The sequence below is a fragment of the Oreochromis niloticus genome, linkage group LG18, assembly GCF_001858045.2.
Source record: "Oreochromis niloticus isolate F11D_XX linkage group LG18, O_niloticus_UMD_NMBU, whole genome shotgun sequence".
NCBI lineage: Eukaryota > Metazoa > Chordata > Actinopteri > Cichliformes > Cichlidae > Oreochromis > Oreochromis niloticus.
Genome location: NC_031982.2, coordinates 33118977 through 33137130, shown reverse-complemented (window position 1 = coordinate 33137130; position 18154 = coordinate 33118977). Strand labels below are relative to the sequence as shown.

At 43.1% G+C, this 18154-nt stretch overlaps 2 protein-coding genes across 8 annotated transcripts in view; one reads left to right on the top strand and one right to left on the bottom strand.

Moving 5' to 3' along the window:
* kcnq3 (potassium voltage-gated channel, KQT-like subfamily, member 3) overlaps positions 1 to 18154 on the top strand; it is a 129155-nt gene that overhangs the window by 35342 nt on the left and 75659 nt on the right. The gene's annotated exons all lie outside the window — the stretch shown is intronic.
* LOC102080557 (zinc finger BED domain-containing protein 1-like) lies at positions 14054 to 16998 on the bottom strand. Its single transcript, XM_025900436.1, has 7 exons — positions 16813 to 16998; positions 16533 to 16748; positions 15890 to 16437; positions 15617 to 15761; positions 15296 to 15506; positions 15061 to 15198; positions 14054 to 14940 (listed from the first exon to the last, which is right to left on the bottom strand). Exons 2-7 carry the CDS (start codon positions 16601 to 16603, stop codon positions 14821 to 14823), a joined length of 1233 nt encoding a protein of 410 aa, XP_025756221.1. The 5' UTR covers positions 16604 to 16748; positions 16813 to 16998; the 3' UTR covers positions 14054 to 14820.

The following is an 18154-nucleotide window of genomic DNA, read 5'->3' as shown; positions in this document are numbered from 1 at the left end:
GCTTTATCAAAAAGGAAGGATTTGAGCCTAACCTTACAAATAGCGATAGTGTCTGTCTCCTGAATCCGAACTGGGGACTGAAAGCTGAAGGCTCTGCCTCCCATTCTACTTTTAAATACTCCAGGAACCACAAGTAACCAGGATAATAAGGTACTATAAGGTCTTTAAGATGAGATGGAGCCTGATTACGTCATGCATCTGTGTTCATGTTTTATCTTTTCTACAGTTTCTGATGTTTACATGTCAATTAAAATTAGATAATAACACCCACAGCACACGTAAGGGCCGGCCCAGTTTGGGACAAGTTTGTGTGGATCAGGGAATAATGAAATCAGGAGTAGTTGACCACACAAACCACTCTTCAGATATAAGGATGAGATGAGTACAGAACTGAGAAATATAGGAAATGCACTGTGCAAAGGAGATAAAATGAGATATATTGTAGATTGACATGAAACACAAGGTACGAAGGACATCAAGCCCAGCCCTGAGCCACACCACCTTACCTCCATCATGAAGACGTGGTACTGCAGGAACCTTCAGGGACCAGGAATCTGTTTTACTCTCCAAGATGTCTTTCCTCTAGGAGAGTACTCTTTATAATTACAGGAATTATAGGGGTGTTGCTTCCAGCACTAAACAGCTGCAATTAGTCAAATACTTATCTTCTCTGTTATCTCCACCTCCTTCCTTGTAGTGGAGCAGTTTGTTGTACCGTTGTGAAAAAGTAAAAAGTAGTAATTTGCCTAATCTTCTTCTTCAAACCATGGAGAGAAAAAAAAAATGTACTTCCTGAAATCCCGTAGCTTCTGTGGGTAAAACACAGGTATGAACTCTCATCTGTAAATCTCCTCTTTACCGATCGGGCTTGTGTTGCCTCTCCGTGAACTCTTGAACTCTCGATGTCACCGTGAACTTTCCCTCGATGACCTCCACAGGCCGGTGGCAGGAGTTCAAGTCGTTCTTTTCCCGAGAAAACCTTCCAGTGCATCCCTGCACTGCGACTGGAGCCAAGTTGAGTAATTAGTGGGTGGCGAGCAACCTTGGTTAATTACATCAGTGAGAGCAGAGAAAGTGTCAGTCCAGAGCTGCGTAATGCCAATGTAGCTTCACAAATGTGCTCTTATAGTTAAACATGGCTCCAGGTTGGATTCTGATGAGCTTTTAATGACGGCCGCGAGGTCAGATCATCATCTCAATACCGATGAGTCAGGCTTTTATTTTTAAGGGTTCCTTGTTTTGCAGTGGATGACTTTAAGCCCTGCGGAAATGCAGCAGAATTCATTTTGGCGTATGTGGAAAGAAGACTAAAAATGAAGCAGATGAACAACAGTGTAATAAAGTAATTTGATGGAGGCCTGAGAAACAAAGCATCCAGGCAGGCGGGTTTGGACTCAGCAGGGGAAGGAAAGGTCAAAGGTTTCAGGAAGGCCAGGATTGTTGGTGAGGAGGTTTGGAGCGTGAGCCAAGAGGAGGAGCGCTGAGTCTGAGGGTACTTCAACAAAGATGCAAGAGCTGTGGAATAAAGGCCGGAGGGCACGGAGAGGCGGAGGAGGAGGATGTGAGCGAGAGATGAAAATAATGAGGCTGTGAAAGAAGTAAGCATCTCGATCTGGCCTATCAAGACATCCTTGACCTTCAAGGATAAATTATCCTGTGACCTTTTGTATGACCTTTCCGGTGGAGTGGATACAATTGTGTTGCTGTGTCACTTGAAGGTCACAGCAGAGGGTGTACTTGCCCTCAGCTGACCTTCATAGATGTCATTTCCTTTCAGGTTGCATCTTTTTTTATGAGACTGCCAAACGTTTGGCAGAGTCCAAATCAATAAGAAGCCATTCTCTATATTGTTCTTTGTTGGGTGTGAATTTACTGATATTGATTAATATTTATCACAAACTATTCACTGGAGAATGCACTTCTAGACATCCACCAGTTAACATCTCCTTTTATAGTGGACGGCTGTGCCTAATATCCCAGTGGAAAAGGTCTGAACAATAAACTGTCTTTCACAATAAATCCATGAGAATTCATTTAAAAATATCTTGAAATTTTTGAGTATTTGTGGCTAAAACAAAAAACCAGACCCTGAATATAGACAGGTCATCAGTGACTCGGTGGCTGTTAGTGATGAACTGTAGGGTGGGCTTTAAGATGGCGTCCCCAACCTTTTTTGTGCCACAGACCAGTTTATGTCAGACTTTATTCTCACAGACCGGCCTTTAAGGTGTCACGGATAAATACAACAAATAAAACCAGTACCGGAACCAAAAAAACCCCAGATTTATTCATAACACACGGGAAAAGACCCAGGGAAACCGAGTTAACAATAAAAACGATTAAAGAACCAGAGCCTCAACTCTTGTACCAAACGACCGGTCTGTGGCCCGGGGTTTGGGACCGCTGCCGTAGCGTATCCTCGGATTCTCAGTCCACTCGTACTCGGGACATCTGGATTTAAAGAGCTAAGAAGACCAGGATGCTCGGCTCAAGGCTTCAAAACTTGAATTTTGCTGATCACTCGTGACATCCTTCTGGCTTTGGTAACATATGTGTTTGGTAACATTTCCTGCAGTGGAAACATCAAATATTTATCAGTCACAATAGCTTAGCTGTTTCTTTGCACCTGGTCTGTCATCATGGCAGATGTGTTGTGGGGATTCCTGCAGAGGTTTTAAGTGGTTGAAACACACCTGTAACACATGAGTGTGGTCTACATCTTGTTTGTTCTCACATGCTTGGTGGATTTTTATGGGACTATTTGTTTGCTATTAGCACTTTCAGACACTTTTAGTATCTCATTATGTCCGTCTGAGAGTGATCAATAATCCTGACTTACATCTCAGATGAAAAGGGCTTTGATGGAAGTCGGGAGAAATTAGGACATGCTTCACAGAGGTAAGGTAGATTGAGTTCATAACATTTTCCTTGTATTGAGTGAAGCTGGTTGGAGCTGATGGGAAATGGAAAATGCCAGAGGCACAGACAGAAGCATGCAGTGATGCTGGGAAATAGGACGTGTCAGGACCCTGCGATGCTACACGATAATTTACCTTTCTGTACAAAGTGAGCAATAGTCAAATTTAGCTCATCTTTAGATCTGAAATGTAATTTTTAATTTATAGTTTGAGTTGGTTTAATAAGTGTTAGCTTGTATTTCAGCGGTCATGCAGAAAATAAATGTCCGTGAAAACAGGAAAAATCTATTTTCTTGGATGGCTGCCTCTGATTGGTTGTTACTGTGCACAGTTTAATCTTTGCCTGTGTCTGAGGAGCTCGCTGTGGTGCATTCACAGCGTTTAAAGTCGAGTTAGATTAGAAAGCTGAGATGAGGATGCAGACAGGCTGCTGCTGCTGCTGCTGCTGGGGGATTTGTCTGTTTTCCAAACCAACCAGATGGAGTTTGATTCCAGAATAACAGTTTACACAGTTTCATCAAAGTTTAAAGTTATTTCAGGTCAGGCGTGCTGTAACTGATCCTCCATCCGGCCTGAATGCTTTTAAATGCTCCCCACAATCCTTTGCAGCTGTTATTTCTGTGCGTTTCAAACTGGACCGCACCACCATTTATCCCGAGGTGAAAACCCACGCAGGTGTCCAGCTGCCTGAGACGCCGTGTCAGCGTCTGTAGTGACAAACTGTGCGCCGGCAGCCTGTGAGGCAGCCCCATCTGTGGCATTCCTCTGCATGACTCAGTCTGTTTCCTTTATTTTCATCAGAAATGTGAACCTCTCTATAAATACTTTAAAACAAGATTAGCTGTAAATGCGAGTACTGCTGGGAATAAATCAGACCTGTTCCCGGTTTCTGATCATAACTCTATGGACAGGCTGTCACGGTGGAGGGTGTCCGGTTTGGTGTCTTTGGTGTTCTCATGGCTTCATCGAGCAATGACCTGCAACAGCGGTTCGCTGGAATCATAATGATCTCCTCCAAGTCTGGGACTTTCTAATCAGGAAAATGGTGGAGTGCTCACTCTGGGTTAGGAATGAGTTGATGCACCATGTGATGGAGTTTAGGGCCGGGATAACGAGAGATCTGAGAGAGAAGGCGGAGCTCTTGAATGGCTGGTCGCTGCAATCTTCCTGTCCTACGTCTGACTGCGAGCTGTGGGTAGTGACTGAAACAAGTGGCAGAGATGAGGAGGTGAGGTGAGGAGCTGTTACTCCTCCACAATGAAGGAGTCAGAGGAGGTGTTCTGGGGATCTGGGCGCCTCATGTATCCGGCCTCTAACAGATGAGAGAGTGTTTAAATATGTAATTAACAGAGAAGCCACTTAAACTGAAACAAACATCGTGCCCCGTCACATGATCAGACAGCCACAATAAAGTTAAAGGTACAGTGTGTAAAACTTCACCACCAGATGTCAGTAGATCACAGATTGAAGTCAGTTTAATTCTGTTTTCTCTCCCCTCCCAATTCAAGTGCATAAACCAAACCACGTTGACTAATGTAAGACAAACACTCGATGTGTTAAGATGTTAGTCTGAATTACCCGTCGAGCACAACGCCGGAGACTTCTCTGTCTGCATCTCCTTCCATCTGGGAAACTCGACTCTACTTACTTTGGTTTTATCGCACTGTCGCCCTCCTTGCGTTTTCGCCTCTTTGGTGAAGGGGAGACCTTCTCAGATGATAAAACGGGAGTGATTCTTTATATCTCGAGTCTGGAGGTGCAGGCATTCATTAGATTTTGCCTGAACAGCAAACGAACGCTGTCGAGTTCTGCCTTTGGCATACTGCATGACACGAGTTTATGTTGTGTAGTTTGCAACTTTGCGATTCACAAAGTTACACAACACTGTGGCTTTGCTGACATCTCGTCTCACCTTTGGCCCCTCCCACCAGGATGTCCAGCTTTTACACGCACTCTGTGACAGTTAGCACATGATAATCTCGCTCTGACGCGAGACAGGCGACTGGTATTTTAATGGCGTCTAGCACACTGGCAGTTATGTTGTATTTGACCAGCCGGACAGATGTGTAGCTGAGACATATCGCACTACCACAAGGTCAGCAGCTGTTTTTCATATCTTTGTGACTGCTTCAATGTTTGGAAATCATCAGCGTCCCTAGTATTTTCCTGTCTTGCTGGTTTTTCGAACATCAGCTGTTGTGAATAATTAGTGTGCTCCTACTGGCTGCATATCTAATTCCTCCTCTGTGTTAGTGGTTGTGCCTTGGAAGTAAAACTCAGAGCAGCAGCTGCTCTGAGGAACCCGTTTCACTTTGCGTGACCTTTGCCCTTTATCGGCTTGTTTCATCTTTGTGTAATGCACGTGCAGGAATGCAGCATCGTTTGCAGGAAGTAACAATCTGCTATCATGTTCTGCATCACCCAGAGGGAAACGCTGCTCGTCCAATTAATAGACTGAGACCACTCCACTTCCCTCCACCTGAGCTCCGTTTCCCCGCTGCCACCCTGATTACACTCACACTTTCTCAGCCTGGTCTCCTTTTTCCTGTCGAGTCAGACGGTGGAGCGGATTAGCGCGCCGTATCGACAGCTGTGGAAGCGCCAAGCCGATCGACTCGACGGGGGAAAGAGAACAAATGTTAAGCTGCCGATGGCGTCACGTCGACTCTTCCCCCGAGGCTTCACGCAGCATAAAAATGTCCCAGATACTGAATAATTTTATCTGATGGCGCCCTGAAATGTTTTCTTTAAATAGGTGATGAAACCAGCTGTGCTGCAGACGAGCTAATTTCTTTTTTTTTCTAGAAAAATGATGAAACTATGCAAAGGAATGATGAAACAGCTTTACTTTTCCAGCTCGCAGAGGCCTCCAGAACACAGATTTTTAAACCGAGGCCACTAAAATGTAGCGAAAGTACATTTTCATCAGTAGAATGAAAATGAAGCAAACAGACATTAAAAATGGCTTTTCTTCAGCTGCTGATGGTGATATGTAACCAGTCATGAGAAATGCTGGAGATTAAATCTCCAATATTTCACACATATCTGTGCCTTCAAACAGATGTGTGTGAGGAGGGTGAACACAGCTGCATCTTTTCAAGATAACGAGCCAGTCTTCAGGACTAATAACAGTAAAAGTAATAATTATCATTATCAGTACACCTGGTACATGGGTAATTTCCCAGGCAGCAGCTGAGACAGTCAGTGACATGGAGAGACAGTGCATTGTGGGAATATCGTGAGGAGCTGAGCTTCTGGTTCACTGCAACAATTTGAGGATTGGGACTCTGCAGACCGTGACTCTGGGATGACCTGATGGCCGAGTGTTCATTATTCTGGGCTCTTTACCCAGTTCCTGTTTTCCTCCACTTCTACTGACAAATACAGGCTGAAGGTCCCAAAAATAAAATCCCAAGTGCTTCAGTCCAGCTTCAAATTCTTCCACATATCTACTGTTTAGCTGGTTGTGAATTTAAATATGAATAAGTCACGGCGTGTGTGACGGATGCAGACATGATGACATCAACCGTTGGCATTGTGAAGCCTCGATATTTTGGATCCCGGCATGTTGGTTCTTTTGCAGTCAGGAGAGTGAAGTGTTAATGCGAGCATGCTCCAACAGCACAAACTTAGGGCAGGTGTAGATCCAGTAACCGCAGACAGTCAGTCAAAGTGGATACTCCTCGTTGTAAACATGCTTATTTCTGCTGTAAAGTTGGAAATTTTATCACAGAGACTGGTGGGACTGACTCACTGTTGGAGCCAGCCTCATGTGGCTGTTAAGTGCCGCGAGCTAACACGAAGTGTCAATAGGCTTTAGTCCATTTAACGGACACTGACGCATTCCCAGGTTGGTAAATGGTAAATGGCCTGTATTTGTATAGCACTTTACTAGTCCCTAAGGACCCCAAAGCGCTTTACACATCCAGTCATCCATCCATTCACACACTGGTGATGGCAAGCTACATTGTCCAAGCCGGGGCTCGAACCGGCAACCTTCTGATTAAAAGGCGAACTCCCAACTCTTGGGCGACGATCGCCCCTTGTTGGGAAGTTACACTGTAACACCATGAGCCACTTTGCTGTCATCTGTTAAAAGGAGTCTTCAGTCTGTGGGAATATTGGCTGGAAACTCAGCTAAACCTGCATTTGTGTACAAATCAGCCATTAGCAGCCTCCTCTGCTCGTGTTACTGGATTACGTTAAGAAAAACGCAAAACGCAGAAGCACGTTCTGCTGAGTGAGACTCTCTGAGCTGACGTTTGTGACGTCCTCAGAGAGTGTAAGTCAAGCCGAATCTAAAAATATGTGTTTCATGTCAGTGTGTTTGGATCTGACTGGGTTTTGACTCTGAGCAGCAGCGGCTTCATTACCATAATTGCTTCAGAGAGCTGAATGTTGCAGCTGTAAGCAGCCACACTACAATAACACACACACTGTTGTTTGAACACAATAGGAAGTGTTGTAGAGACAACGTTGGTTTGGGGAAATTCTGAGACCTTGAATGCATCATTAGCAGCTCGGGACCAATCCTCAGTAGATGGTTTGCTCCTCAGTGGTGTGAAGGACTCCAAACTGCTGCAGTGAATGAGCTGTGACTGTAGGTTTTAGCTGCTCTTTGTATGTTGGCACAGAGTTGGGTGTTCATTCCCAAACTCAGACGAGTCAGACACATCAGGGACACGACACAAGTGTCAAAAACAAAAAAGCTTCACCTTTACCAGAATTCAAATACTGAAATTACTGAATTAGAAATGACGTGTAGATCTTTTTACTTTATTTTTCAGCACCTAAATTTTCCTTTGCTTTTATTTTGATAGATTAGTACTCTATAAAAGTCCCTATGTTGAAAAGTTTTTTGTCTTTTACTATAAGAATACAAATTTTGAATTAGCTTTATGATTATTTCCACAAGTTATCAGCTAACATGGACAATCTCGGATAGTACCCAAAACACTGATACCTGCTAACTACCTCTAAGTAACGACTAATAAAACACCAAAACTGAAGCAGAAACTTTTTTTTACCCTCCATTTGTACAACAACTTTTTTTTTTGTACACAAAAAAACATTTTTGTCAGATAAATCTAATCCAACAACACAAGCACGACATGAAGGCTCAGGACAGTCAGCTCGGAGACTCCATCTAGCTGAGGTGAAGCCAAACCGAAACCCAGCTGTGTCGCCATCCAGCAGAGAGGGTGGCTCCAAAACCAAAGAGACGAAGAGGCCACGACTCCTAATAATGCAGACTGAGTTTAAATATAAAATATTTGAATGTTGAAATTACCCATAAAGGCCAACACAGGCTATAAAAACATGTTTATTTCTGCTGTAATAAACATGTTTGTAGACACAGGTGTCTGTCATTGTTGGGGCCTCTAGTGGACATTAGAGGAACTGCAGCTTTTGGCATTATTTTTCAGTGATGTTTAGACTGTAGTTTGTTCTCCGATTTAAAAAGAAAAAGATTTTTTTTAATTCTTTAAAAAAATAATTGTTTCATTTGTTTAGATCATAACACTTCCCCTAACAGCTTTTTAGCTGCTCAGTGGAGAACCTGCGAGTCTCTCTGAGGAGGCCCTGCCGTCTTTTAAATCTCTGATTTAACTGATTGTTTGAAATAGTCTCCTCTCGCAGCTGTTTCTCTCAGCATGAACCAGACTTCCACTTACTCTACACTAGGTGACCCATCAACACTCCCGCCTTTATTCTTCATCCTGTGCATGTCTTCTGTTTGTTTGTGACTCTCAGCACGAAGCGAGCTGCGGGGACTTCTGCATTAGCCGTCCTCTGTCTCTGGGTTCGTTCCTGTCCGTCGTCTGAGTCCCTCCTTTGGTTCCCGCCCACCGCTGGGCCCATAACGCGGCGTCATTAAAACGCGGAGCACGCAAAGTTCCTGGCTCACCCCTGTGGAAACGCTACCTTCTGTTTCTCAGCACACACCGCCTTCTCGATCCATATATCTGCCTCTCTTTACTTTTGTTTCCCAGAGTGACTCAGGATGAGCAGCGTTTCATCATCTCGCTCCAGGACATTTTGTCAGCAGGCTGTTTTTGCCGAATCAAACCTTTTGATCCTTCGCTTAAAGAACGACGTGTCGAACCTTCCTGTTCTGACTCGCCCACCTCCCACATCGCTCTGAACTCATTTACTCTGAGAATCACAATGCAGGAAGCGTCAGGAGCTGCATATAATTAGAAGAAGGCACTCACGGGTTTTATTCCTGCAGCTTCTTCTGAGTTTGTTGAACTTTGTTTCTTGCTGGCGGCGCGCTGAAAGGCTTCAGAGTTTATTTAAGAGAGGAAAAAGCAGGCTTCTTTCTGCTGTACATGTACCTGGAAGGACAGAGCCAGCACACAAACTTACACCCGAGTCATTCCACATAAAATCCACCAAATCTAAAAACTCTTCCAACCTAAAACCCAAAGAATGATTGTTAATGTGCAGTAGTTTGAGCTTATGTAATCCAGTCCTGCAACAAAACTGTCTGAGCTCTCGAAGAACACAGGGTGGGTCAACGTTCGCTGTCTTTTAATTTTAGTTAATTTTTTCTGCATTTTTGGATGGATTTAAAACTTTGATTGTGCGGTAAAATTCACCTCCAGTTTGTAACCATCAAAGGCGTCCTAAACTCAGCAGCAGTAGAAAACTGTTAGTACCACAAAGTGTCACTTTACTTCAGTTTGACTTTATCTGTGAAAACTAAACCTTTATGAGCCAAACAACTAAAATATTCATTGAGTACTATCTGTTCGGTTCAGTGGATATGACACGAGGTGGATTGACTCTCTCAGCTGCGTGCCCAACCACCGACCCCAACCTCCTCCATCCAGCGAGGAAAACAAAAACATCACCTGTTTCTAAATGTTTCAGCGCAGGTGTAGCTGATGTAGAATCTAAATTATATCATGATGTTTCAGTGAATTGTCTGATAACACTGAACAAATTATACAGGAAAAAAACACTGAATAATTTTTTTGCTGCGATTGCACTCGCATGCAGCTGCATTTGTTAGTGCCATTCATTCTTTTACAGTGAGCTGATGTCACTGATGACATACGGCTTAATTCAAGCTGTGCCTCTGTTGCCACAAGGTGCCAGCAGCAGCGTTATAGTGCAATAATAATGGCTTAGAAGTCATTTCGACCAATCGGAGTGCTGTGTTAGTGCTCCGTGGAGCTGTTTACTTGTGGGTTGCACATCACCAGCTGCTCGTATCTCGTCCTGCGTAGCGTGGTTGTTCTCTGCAGTTTGTTTAAAGTGTTGAAACGGGTTTGTTGTTCCCACTTTTAGCAGGAACCGTTTTCTTGCATATTTTGTAAAGTCCGTTCTTTGTTGGAGGGCTAATGATCGGAGGCTGACACGCTGCTCTCGCTCTCAGGCATGCCTGGGCCTGTGTCGTGAGTTTTGCGTCACTATATCATTAATAACACAAGATGACACTTTTATTTTTTATCTTCTCTTTTTTAAAAGTTAAACTGGTGTTATCATAGCCAGTATGATGCAGCAGAGGTCTGTTTGAACCAAATGCTTTCTCTTGTTTTCATCTCCTTGCAAGAAAAACTCAAAAAATCGTTGTGAAATGTTTCCCTGCAGGTCTAACAGCCGTGTAAAAATACTTCTAATAAAGTTTATTGAATGCTCTTACATATGATTTCACCGTGTCAGTGAAAAATACCAGAAGCCATTATTATTAAAATCTGATCCGATCGGAGGGCAGTTTGGTTTATTTCAGTTGTTTTGATGATGCAACAAGTGAATCCCTGAAATCCAGCCTGCAGCTAATAATGTGTACAATAACAACGCTCTAAATAAAAAAAGTGAGTCAGCCTCTGACAGGTTTAAAAGCCTCCCGCTGTCACGACGAGTCCCACAGTCCCTCTGCAATGAGTGTGCAGTCTGAGCTGGGAGGCGAGGCGCTGCGGTGCTCAGAGCTTTGTGCTCCTCCAGGTTTATTTAGACGCACTCGGTGACCTTGAGAGGAGCAGCAGCTCCTTTCCTGCCTCTCGTGAAGCAGGTGAAGTATTGAAGTTACAGCCATCTTGAGATGACATGCTGCAAAGTCACACGGGAAGACTCTGAGTTTGTCTCTACTTGTAGGAAGTTTTTTATTAGTGACACTGTTTCTGGAAAAAGCAGCAATTCACAAGATTTACTGCTGCAGAGGCTGATTTAGCGACCAACATTACCGAATGGGGTCATTGCTCTGCTGCTCACAAAGTTAAGGTAATGCTTGATTACGACAGTCTGACCCAGAGTCAGTGAAACTTAGTTAGGAAGAATAAACCACACAAATCAAAGTGACATCAGGTGCACTGGAGCGGCAACAACAACACCACGCCCAAAAAAGCCACAGAGGGCTCTGGCTGTGCACCTCCTGCTTCAGATACTAGTTCTGCTGCTGGGCTGAAGCCTTCTGCATCCCTCGTGTAACTCCCATCTCCTGCCGTCTCCTCCACATTCCTGACACTGTGCTGGATGAGAGAGCGGTCTGTGGCCTTTACTTTCTTTTTAAGGCTTGTCCTGTTGTTGCCTCTTCAGTCACTTTGATTTGCACCAAACCAGCTGGAATATATTCACAATGATTTATTCTTCCTAACTGGACCGATGATTTCCCCGAATTTCAACGAACTTTTGTGAGACTGTATTGATTGAGTGTTCCCTTAAATGTTTGATCAGTGTAGAAATGGGCTGATAAATGACTCATTCAGTCATTTTGGCTACTGTATTCATTCTACTCTGAGTCTGTTAGCCGTTGCTCACTGCTAAGGGTGTGGCTCAGTAGGTAGAGCAGGTCGGTTAGTGGTTTGATCCCTTTCTCAAAACATGCAGAGGAAGAGTGTGCATGATAGACTGTATTTAAGTTGATAGATTAAAATATTTTTTGTGCCAATATATTCAGATTTAAGGGTTAAATAATTTGATTTAAATCTAGAAATGTGTGCTGAAAGAATGAACGACTGTGAATCTGATGCTTTCGTGTGACAGTTTTTGATGATTCAGCCTCAGTTTGACGAGCAGAAATGGAGCTCTAACACCATTGTTTTAAAAATCACTTCCCTCCTGACCTGTTGAAGCAGTGCTGCGGCTCATCACGCTCTCATTCTGCTCTGCAGACTCTCGACAGCAGATTTTCCCTGAGAGGAGGAAAGCTGTCGTCTGTGCTCATCAGCTGGGGCGTCAGCCTGCAGCATTTGTTGGGGTGTGTTAATCTGGAAGAAGATGCTCATTCATATTTACAAATGGTGGCGAATGAATAAACCGAGACTTCTGCACACGAAAAGACCGAGATGGCAAACAACCGGAGTGCGAATCGGTCGCACTCTCACAGGAGACTCCATTACAGTCCACGAATAAACAGCCTAAAGAGGCGCTGACACTTCAGTTGTTGTCTCTGGTCTGTGGTTTCCTTTAACTCACGTCTGTCTGCTTCCACTCCACTAATTACCATATTTACTCCCCGTGTAGCGAGCGGCTCCGTGCTCCAGAAATCACTGCATGGAGGAGAGAGGGGGCCTGCTGCGTTTCAGTCGCCATGGAAACTAAAATGCCAAAAGCAAGAGTGCTTCGTTCTGAGCGAAAGGAGCACATCAGAGGTGAAGAGACCAAACAACAAAAGGAAAAAACACCTACCCTATTTAATGTTCTGTGAGCTCAGAGGGAGGTGTCAGAGAAAATCTGCTGCTTTTCATGTTTAGTGTCTGAATCTGTGCTGCTGAGAAGCTTCAGTCATGAAGCAGCAGCTTAAGTCTCACTTACAGAATCAGATTTTTGTTCTGCATGATTCACAGCTTAGATAATCTTATACTGCCCCTGTATGCATCGCCTCAGTTCCTCCTTTATCTGAAACAAGCTGATAAAGATCCTGTCTCTTTAAGGTCGCACCCCTCCTTAAAAGCCCACTTCCTTCTAATTGGATGCTCCTCGTCTGACTTCCATAAACCGATTCTCTTGTGCTTCTGGAGGCTCCAAAAACAAACTGTAAACCTGCTAAACACATATTTTCTTTGTTTTCAAAGAAATGTACTCTTTGATCTTTGACCCTTTAAAAAAAAAAGAATAAACGGTGCAAGTGAAACATTTGGTTAGACACAAACCAACCTTTTCAATAGTTAGTAGGTTTGGTTGAAATATAAAACTGGTATCTTTTTCCAAACTGGAGGCAATTTAGCTAAACGTAACCCTCAGTAAAAGCACTCTGAGAATGTTTTTGAATTTAAATTTTGAAACGAGATTTTACTAACAAGCCGACCGACGAACACAACACTTTCCTACAACAGTGATTTGTCAGTTACATGATCAGGAGCCATAATTTCAAACTTCATGCTTCATTTATTAAAATTCAAAAATAAAAACATTACCAGTTAAGTTTATATCAATGAAGAAGAAAGCTGTTTCCACATAGACTTCTACAGAGTGGACTACCCCCTGCTGATCATCAGCAAGAATGCAAGTTTGGACCTGCAACCTATGTTCATCTTTTAGATACAGTCTATGTCTCTCTCAGGAGCACCTCCGTGCACTAACATGGACCGAGATGTTGAAGCTCCTGAGAAAATGAACGGCTCGATCCAGAGTGACGACACAATAAGCGTTTCCTCTCATCAGAGTAATAAATAAACACCATGTACAAGAATGGCATGGCTGTGGTAACCATGCACGTAACAACAACAACAAGTAAACATCTGCCACCACACAGCTGGAACTGCTGCAAACTTCTACTGTGGTGCATGCATCACTGCAATCACACGACATGTTTCCAGATTTGACTGCTGACTGGCTCTTTGTAGGAAGGGACCGCCACACTATAGCGAGCATGGTATTTTGCAGTAATCAGTGCTTTTCTGTGGATGTCCTTTACAAATGATTTATTAAGTAAAATAAGAGGTCTAATGGTGTGTTCACACCAACAGGACCAATCTCGTTTCTCCGCAAGTTGAAAATATTTCCTTATTGGCATATATTTGTTGGGTTCCAAAAATTCATATATTACATAAATAAGGATGGGTATTGATAAGATTTTCACGATTCCGATTCCATTTTCGATTCTGTTTAACGATTCGATTCTTTATCGATTCTCTTATCGATTCTTATTTTTAAAAAAGGAGAACACACAGGCCGATTAGCTTTGAACTTTGTTTTATATCTTATCTTTGAATAAGACAGTAATGTAGGAGTAGCATGACCTTACAAACCCAACAGTGAGATCTTAAGAGATCCACAGCCTACTGCTCCCCTGCTCCTCGATGGGGTGCCACGAGGACCCCAGAAAAACAAAAATGTAAATGTAAAATAATAATAAAATAAATATTCTTTTGTAGCAATAACAAAGTATAACATAAATTATTCAGTGGCAATTACACAAGAATGTCCAGTAACATTTACACTCTACTTTTTAAAAGTATATATGAGCTGGGCACTCAAAAATAAAACTATATCAGCCAGCAAAAAATACAATCAACTCAAGTCCAATGGAACTGTGCACTGTGCAATTCTGCATCCATCAACTATGGAGAATTACAAATTCTTTTGCAGAAATATAAGCATATCTGCTTCTTCAGGAAGGATACATGATCTTTCTGGACTTATGGTCTCTCCAGCTGTGGAGAACACCCTCTCAGACGGGGTGGAGGATGCCTGCACACACAGAAACCTTTCAGCCAGGGCTGACAGCAGGGGCAGAGTCTCTCTCTTGCTCCACCACCATAGGGCGGTGTTATCCTTGCAGGGGATGGGGGTTAGGCTTCTATACAGCTGGATCTCCTGATCCACTCTCTGGGCCATTGTTGGAATGACTGCAGCTCGTTGTCCTCGTCTTCAAAGACTTCCTCCAAGGCCGTTTTTTTTTTTTTTTTGCTTTACTGGTGGCGCCTGAAATTAAATGGACATGATAAAAAAATTAAGCAAAAAATGAACAATCCATGACATTTAAATTATCATCACAATGAAGTAAACTTAAATAGTCTTCTTCATCCTCATCTTCGAACGTCTCTCCCTGTGTGTCTCCTTGCTCCAGGTGCTTGAGTAGAAAGTGACAAATAAACAAACAAATCAAACCAAGTACCACAGATCCATAGGTGAAAGGTCTCACTCTCACAATGGAAATGTGCAACCATGAAAAACTGTCATATTGAAATACCTCATCTGCTCCTGCCTCTGTCTTTGCTGCAATTGCTGCTTCCCTGATCCTGTGCCAGACTTCATCCTTATCCACTTTGGATTTAAATCGGGGGTCCAAGATGGTGGCCTCCTCCAGGAAGCTCTTGATATCAGCGTCCTTAAATTTTTAAGAGGGAGGAAAATGTGACATCATGACTATCCCTCAGTATTTATAACTGTCATTTTATTTATGATAAATAAATCATCAATTGTACCTGGTATCGTTTGGAAATATCTTTCCAAATGTTCTCCTTTATGCTCCTTGTGAAGGCAGAGTCATCTTCTTGTACGGCGTAGTGTTTCTGTAGCTTTTGCAGGATGGGCAAAATCTCACCACAGGTCGGACTTTTGTCACTGGACACTGTAGTGTGGAGGTGTAGTGCTACCGCATGAGTACCACAAACATAATTGCCCATTTTAGCCAGTCTGCAATATCAACAAAACAAAAATACAACAGATATGTTGCATAAAACAAACAAAAATAAAACCTGAGTCCAAGTTTAGCCATATTATCATTATTTTTCAATACTACTCACCTTTCCTTTTCCATGGACTTTCTTATCCGTGGATCGATGGCTGCAGCCTGGATGGCAGGAAACTGCTTGCAGAATCTCTCCATCATCAAATACAAAGAGTTCCATCTGGTCTTTACATCTAGGAGCAGCATATGCTTGGGCAGCTCTGAGGGGTAACGCGTTCACAACTTAAATGCTAATGTAATATTCCTTATCTTAGTTTATAAATTTAATTTGATCATGATCTAATGATTATAACATACACAATCTTAAAAAACTATTTACTATGCTTACTGAGCAACTCTTGCTTCTCCTTCAGGACCACTTTTGCCATGTGGGACCTCTTCATCCATACAATCACAGAGCGAATTCTTGCCGCCCAGTTGGAAATGGCAGGACAGTTGTAGAGCTTCTGGGCTCCAAGGTTCAGGGTGTGTGCAAAGCATGGAAACTTGAGAATTTGCAGCTTTTTGACAGCTACATCCATGTTGGTTGCATTATCAACAGTAGCTGCCACAACCTTGTCTTTGATACCATACTCCTCCAAGATCTCATCAGTCTCCTCTGCTACAGCTGTCCCTGTCTGTGCCTGGTACACTGGTTTGGTTTTGAGGACTTTTTCATGAGTCTGGCCATTCCTGACATAATGCAGCGTTACTGTGAGGTAATGATCTTGACTAAAACTTGTCCATCCATCTGCAGTGATGGCTGCCTTCAACACATGTTTCAGCTGAGAAATCAGATTTGCCTTTTCGACTGCATACCAAGCAGGGATCAAGTGGTTGGTTAAACTGTCTGTGTTTGGGGCTTTGTACTTAGGGTTCAGAGTCTTTATCATTTCTCTAAAAGATATAGAAATGGAAACAGATGAAACATCTGGAGAACATGCAACTTTGACATTCCCTAACTTAGCCTACAATTAAACACATTCACTTACCGAAACTCGGGGGCATCTACTGTGGCAAATGGGTGTAAGCCTTTTACAACAAACTCAGTCACTGGTGACATTCGTCTATCCTGGCCTGTGTCATTTTACTTTTCCCTGCCTCTGTGAAAGGAGAAGCCACCCGTAGACTGCAGCGAGAACTGCCAGCATCTGAGCCAGCCAGACTCTGTCTCTCTCGTCATGGTCATCTAGATGCAGCGCACAGTACTAGCAGGTTTTGTAATAAGGCAAATCGCGCTAACATAATATGCAATGCTAGCTGATTAGTTACCTGCAGTATTAAGGGGAGAGGACGTGCAAACACTACCGCTGCTGCTGGGTTGAGCTTCGCTAGTCCGGAGCGGATCAAAAACACGACATTCATTTAAAGCAATCGTGTGTTTTTTGAGCAAATGCTTTTGCATATTCGTAGTGTTTCCTCCCTTTGATGAAATCTCTACTTTGCAAGTATTGCACGTTGCCCTGTTGTCATCATTTCTCATAAAGTGTAACCAAACTTTTGAGCGTTTGTGCCACTTAGGCGCCGTGTTTCCTACTGGGTAAAAGACGCTCCGCAACGTGGTGACGTCATTCGAGGCGACTGGAATCGATAAGGGAATCGTTTGTAAAAATGGCAAACGATTCCAAGGAATTGAAACAGTGGGAACCGGTTCTCAACAAGAACCGGTTTTCGATACCCATCCCTATATGATAGACACACCACAGGCAAGACTCAAACTCGTGTCCTTTGGATGAAAATAGCGTGGAGTGTGCCCGTGTCCGTTAGAAAGTGCCAGTGCAGGAGTATATTGTGCTTTAAGATGTGACTAACTGGCTTACTGACCATCTGAGATTGTGTTGGCTGGTTAAACCACCTCAGGAACGTGCTGCAAATAAAACACGACACACCTTAAACAGCTGCTTGGGGTTTTTTTATTGCAGCCTTGAGGATTTTCCAGTAATTGATCATTTCCTGCTGTCACCACTGTGACTCTGTGTTTGGCATTGAATCTGGGGGAGCTGATGACTGAGCAGGGAGGAAGGCAGCCTCTGCTGTTTGACTGATGGTTTCGTTTCCCTCGACGGAGAACAAATCCTGATGATTCAGTACTTTTTGTTGTTTATGACAGGCCAGTTTACAGTGCATCAAAACGCTGCTCTGCTGCTCATGTGTTTGATGGCTTTGGTGTTTTTGCTGTAGAGATAAACATTCAGATGTTCAGGTGAAGCTGAACTTCTGCTGAACTCTGAAGGAAACGTGTGATAAACTCTTGTCAGAGCCGATCGAGCTGATCAAGTTCATTATACGAAGTTTCTGTGACGGTTTTCCTTTTTGTTACTCACAGGATTGTCTTTTATTTTTAGTAATGCTGCTGGGCTCTTTGGATTTGAGTCTATTGAGGTCAGACATTTTGGAAAAGCTCTTGATGTGAAACTCTCAGAGGACTCAGGTTTACATCAGTGACTCATGACTGCAGGTGATGTATTAATGATCTCCGTCTAATGTGTGCTCAGCTAAACATTTTGCTGGATTCTCATTTACTTTATTTACAATTATATGGCACTTACAGCAATTTATGGATTTCAAGGTAACTTTGATGAACTATCAGAAAAAAAGTTAAAGATTATTTTTT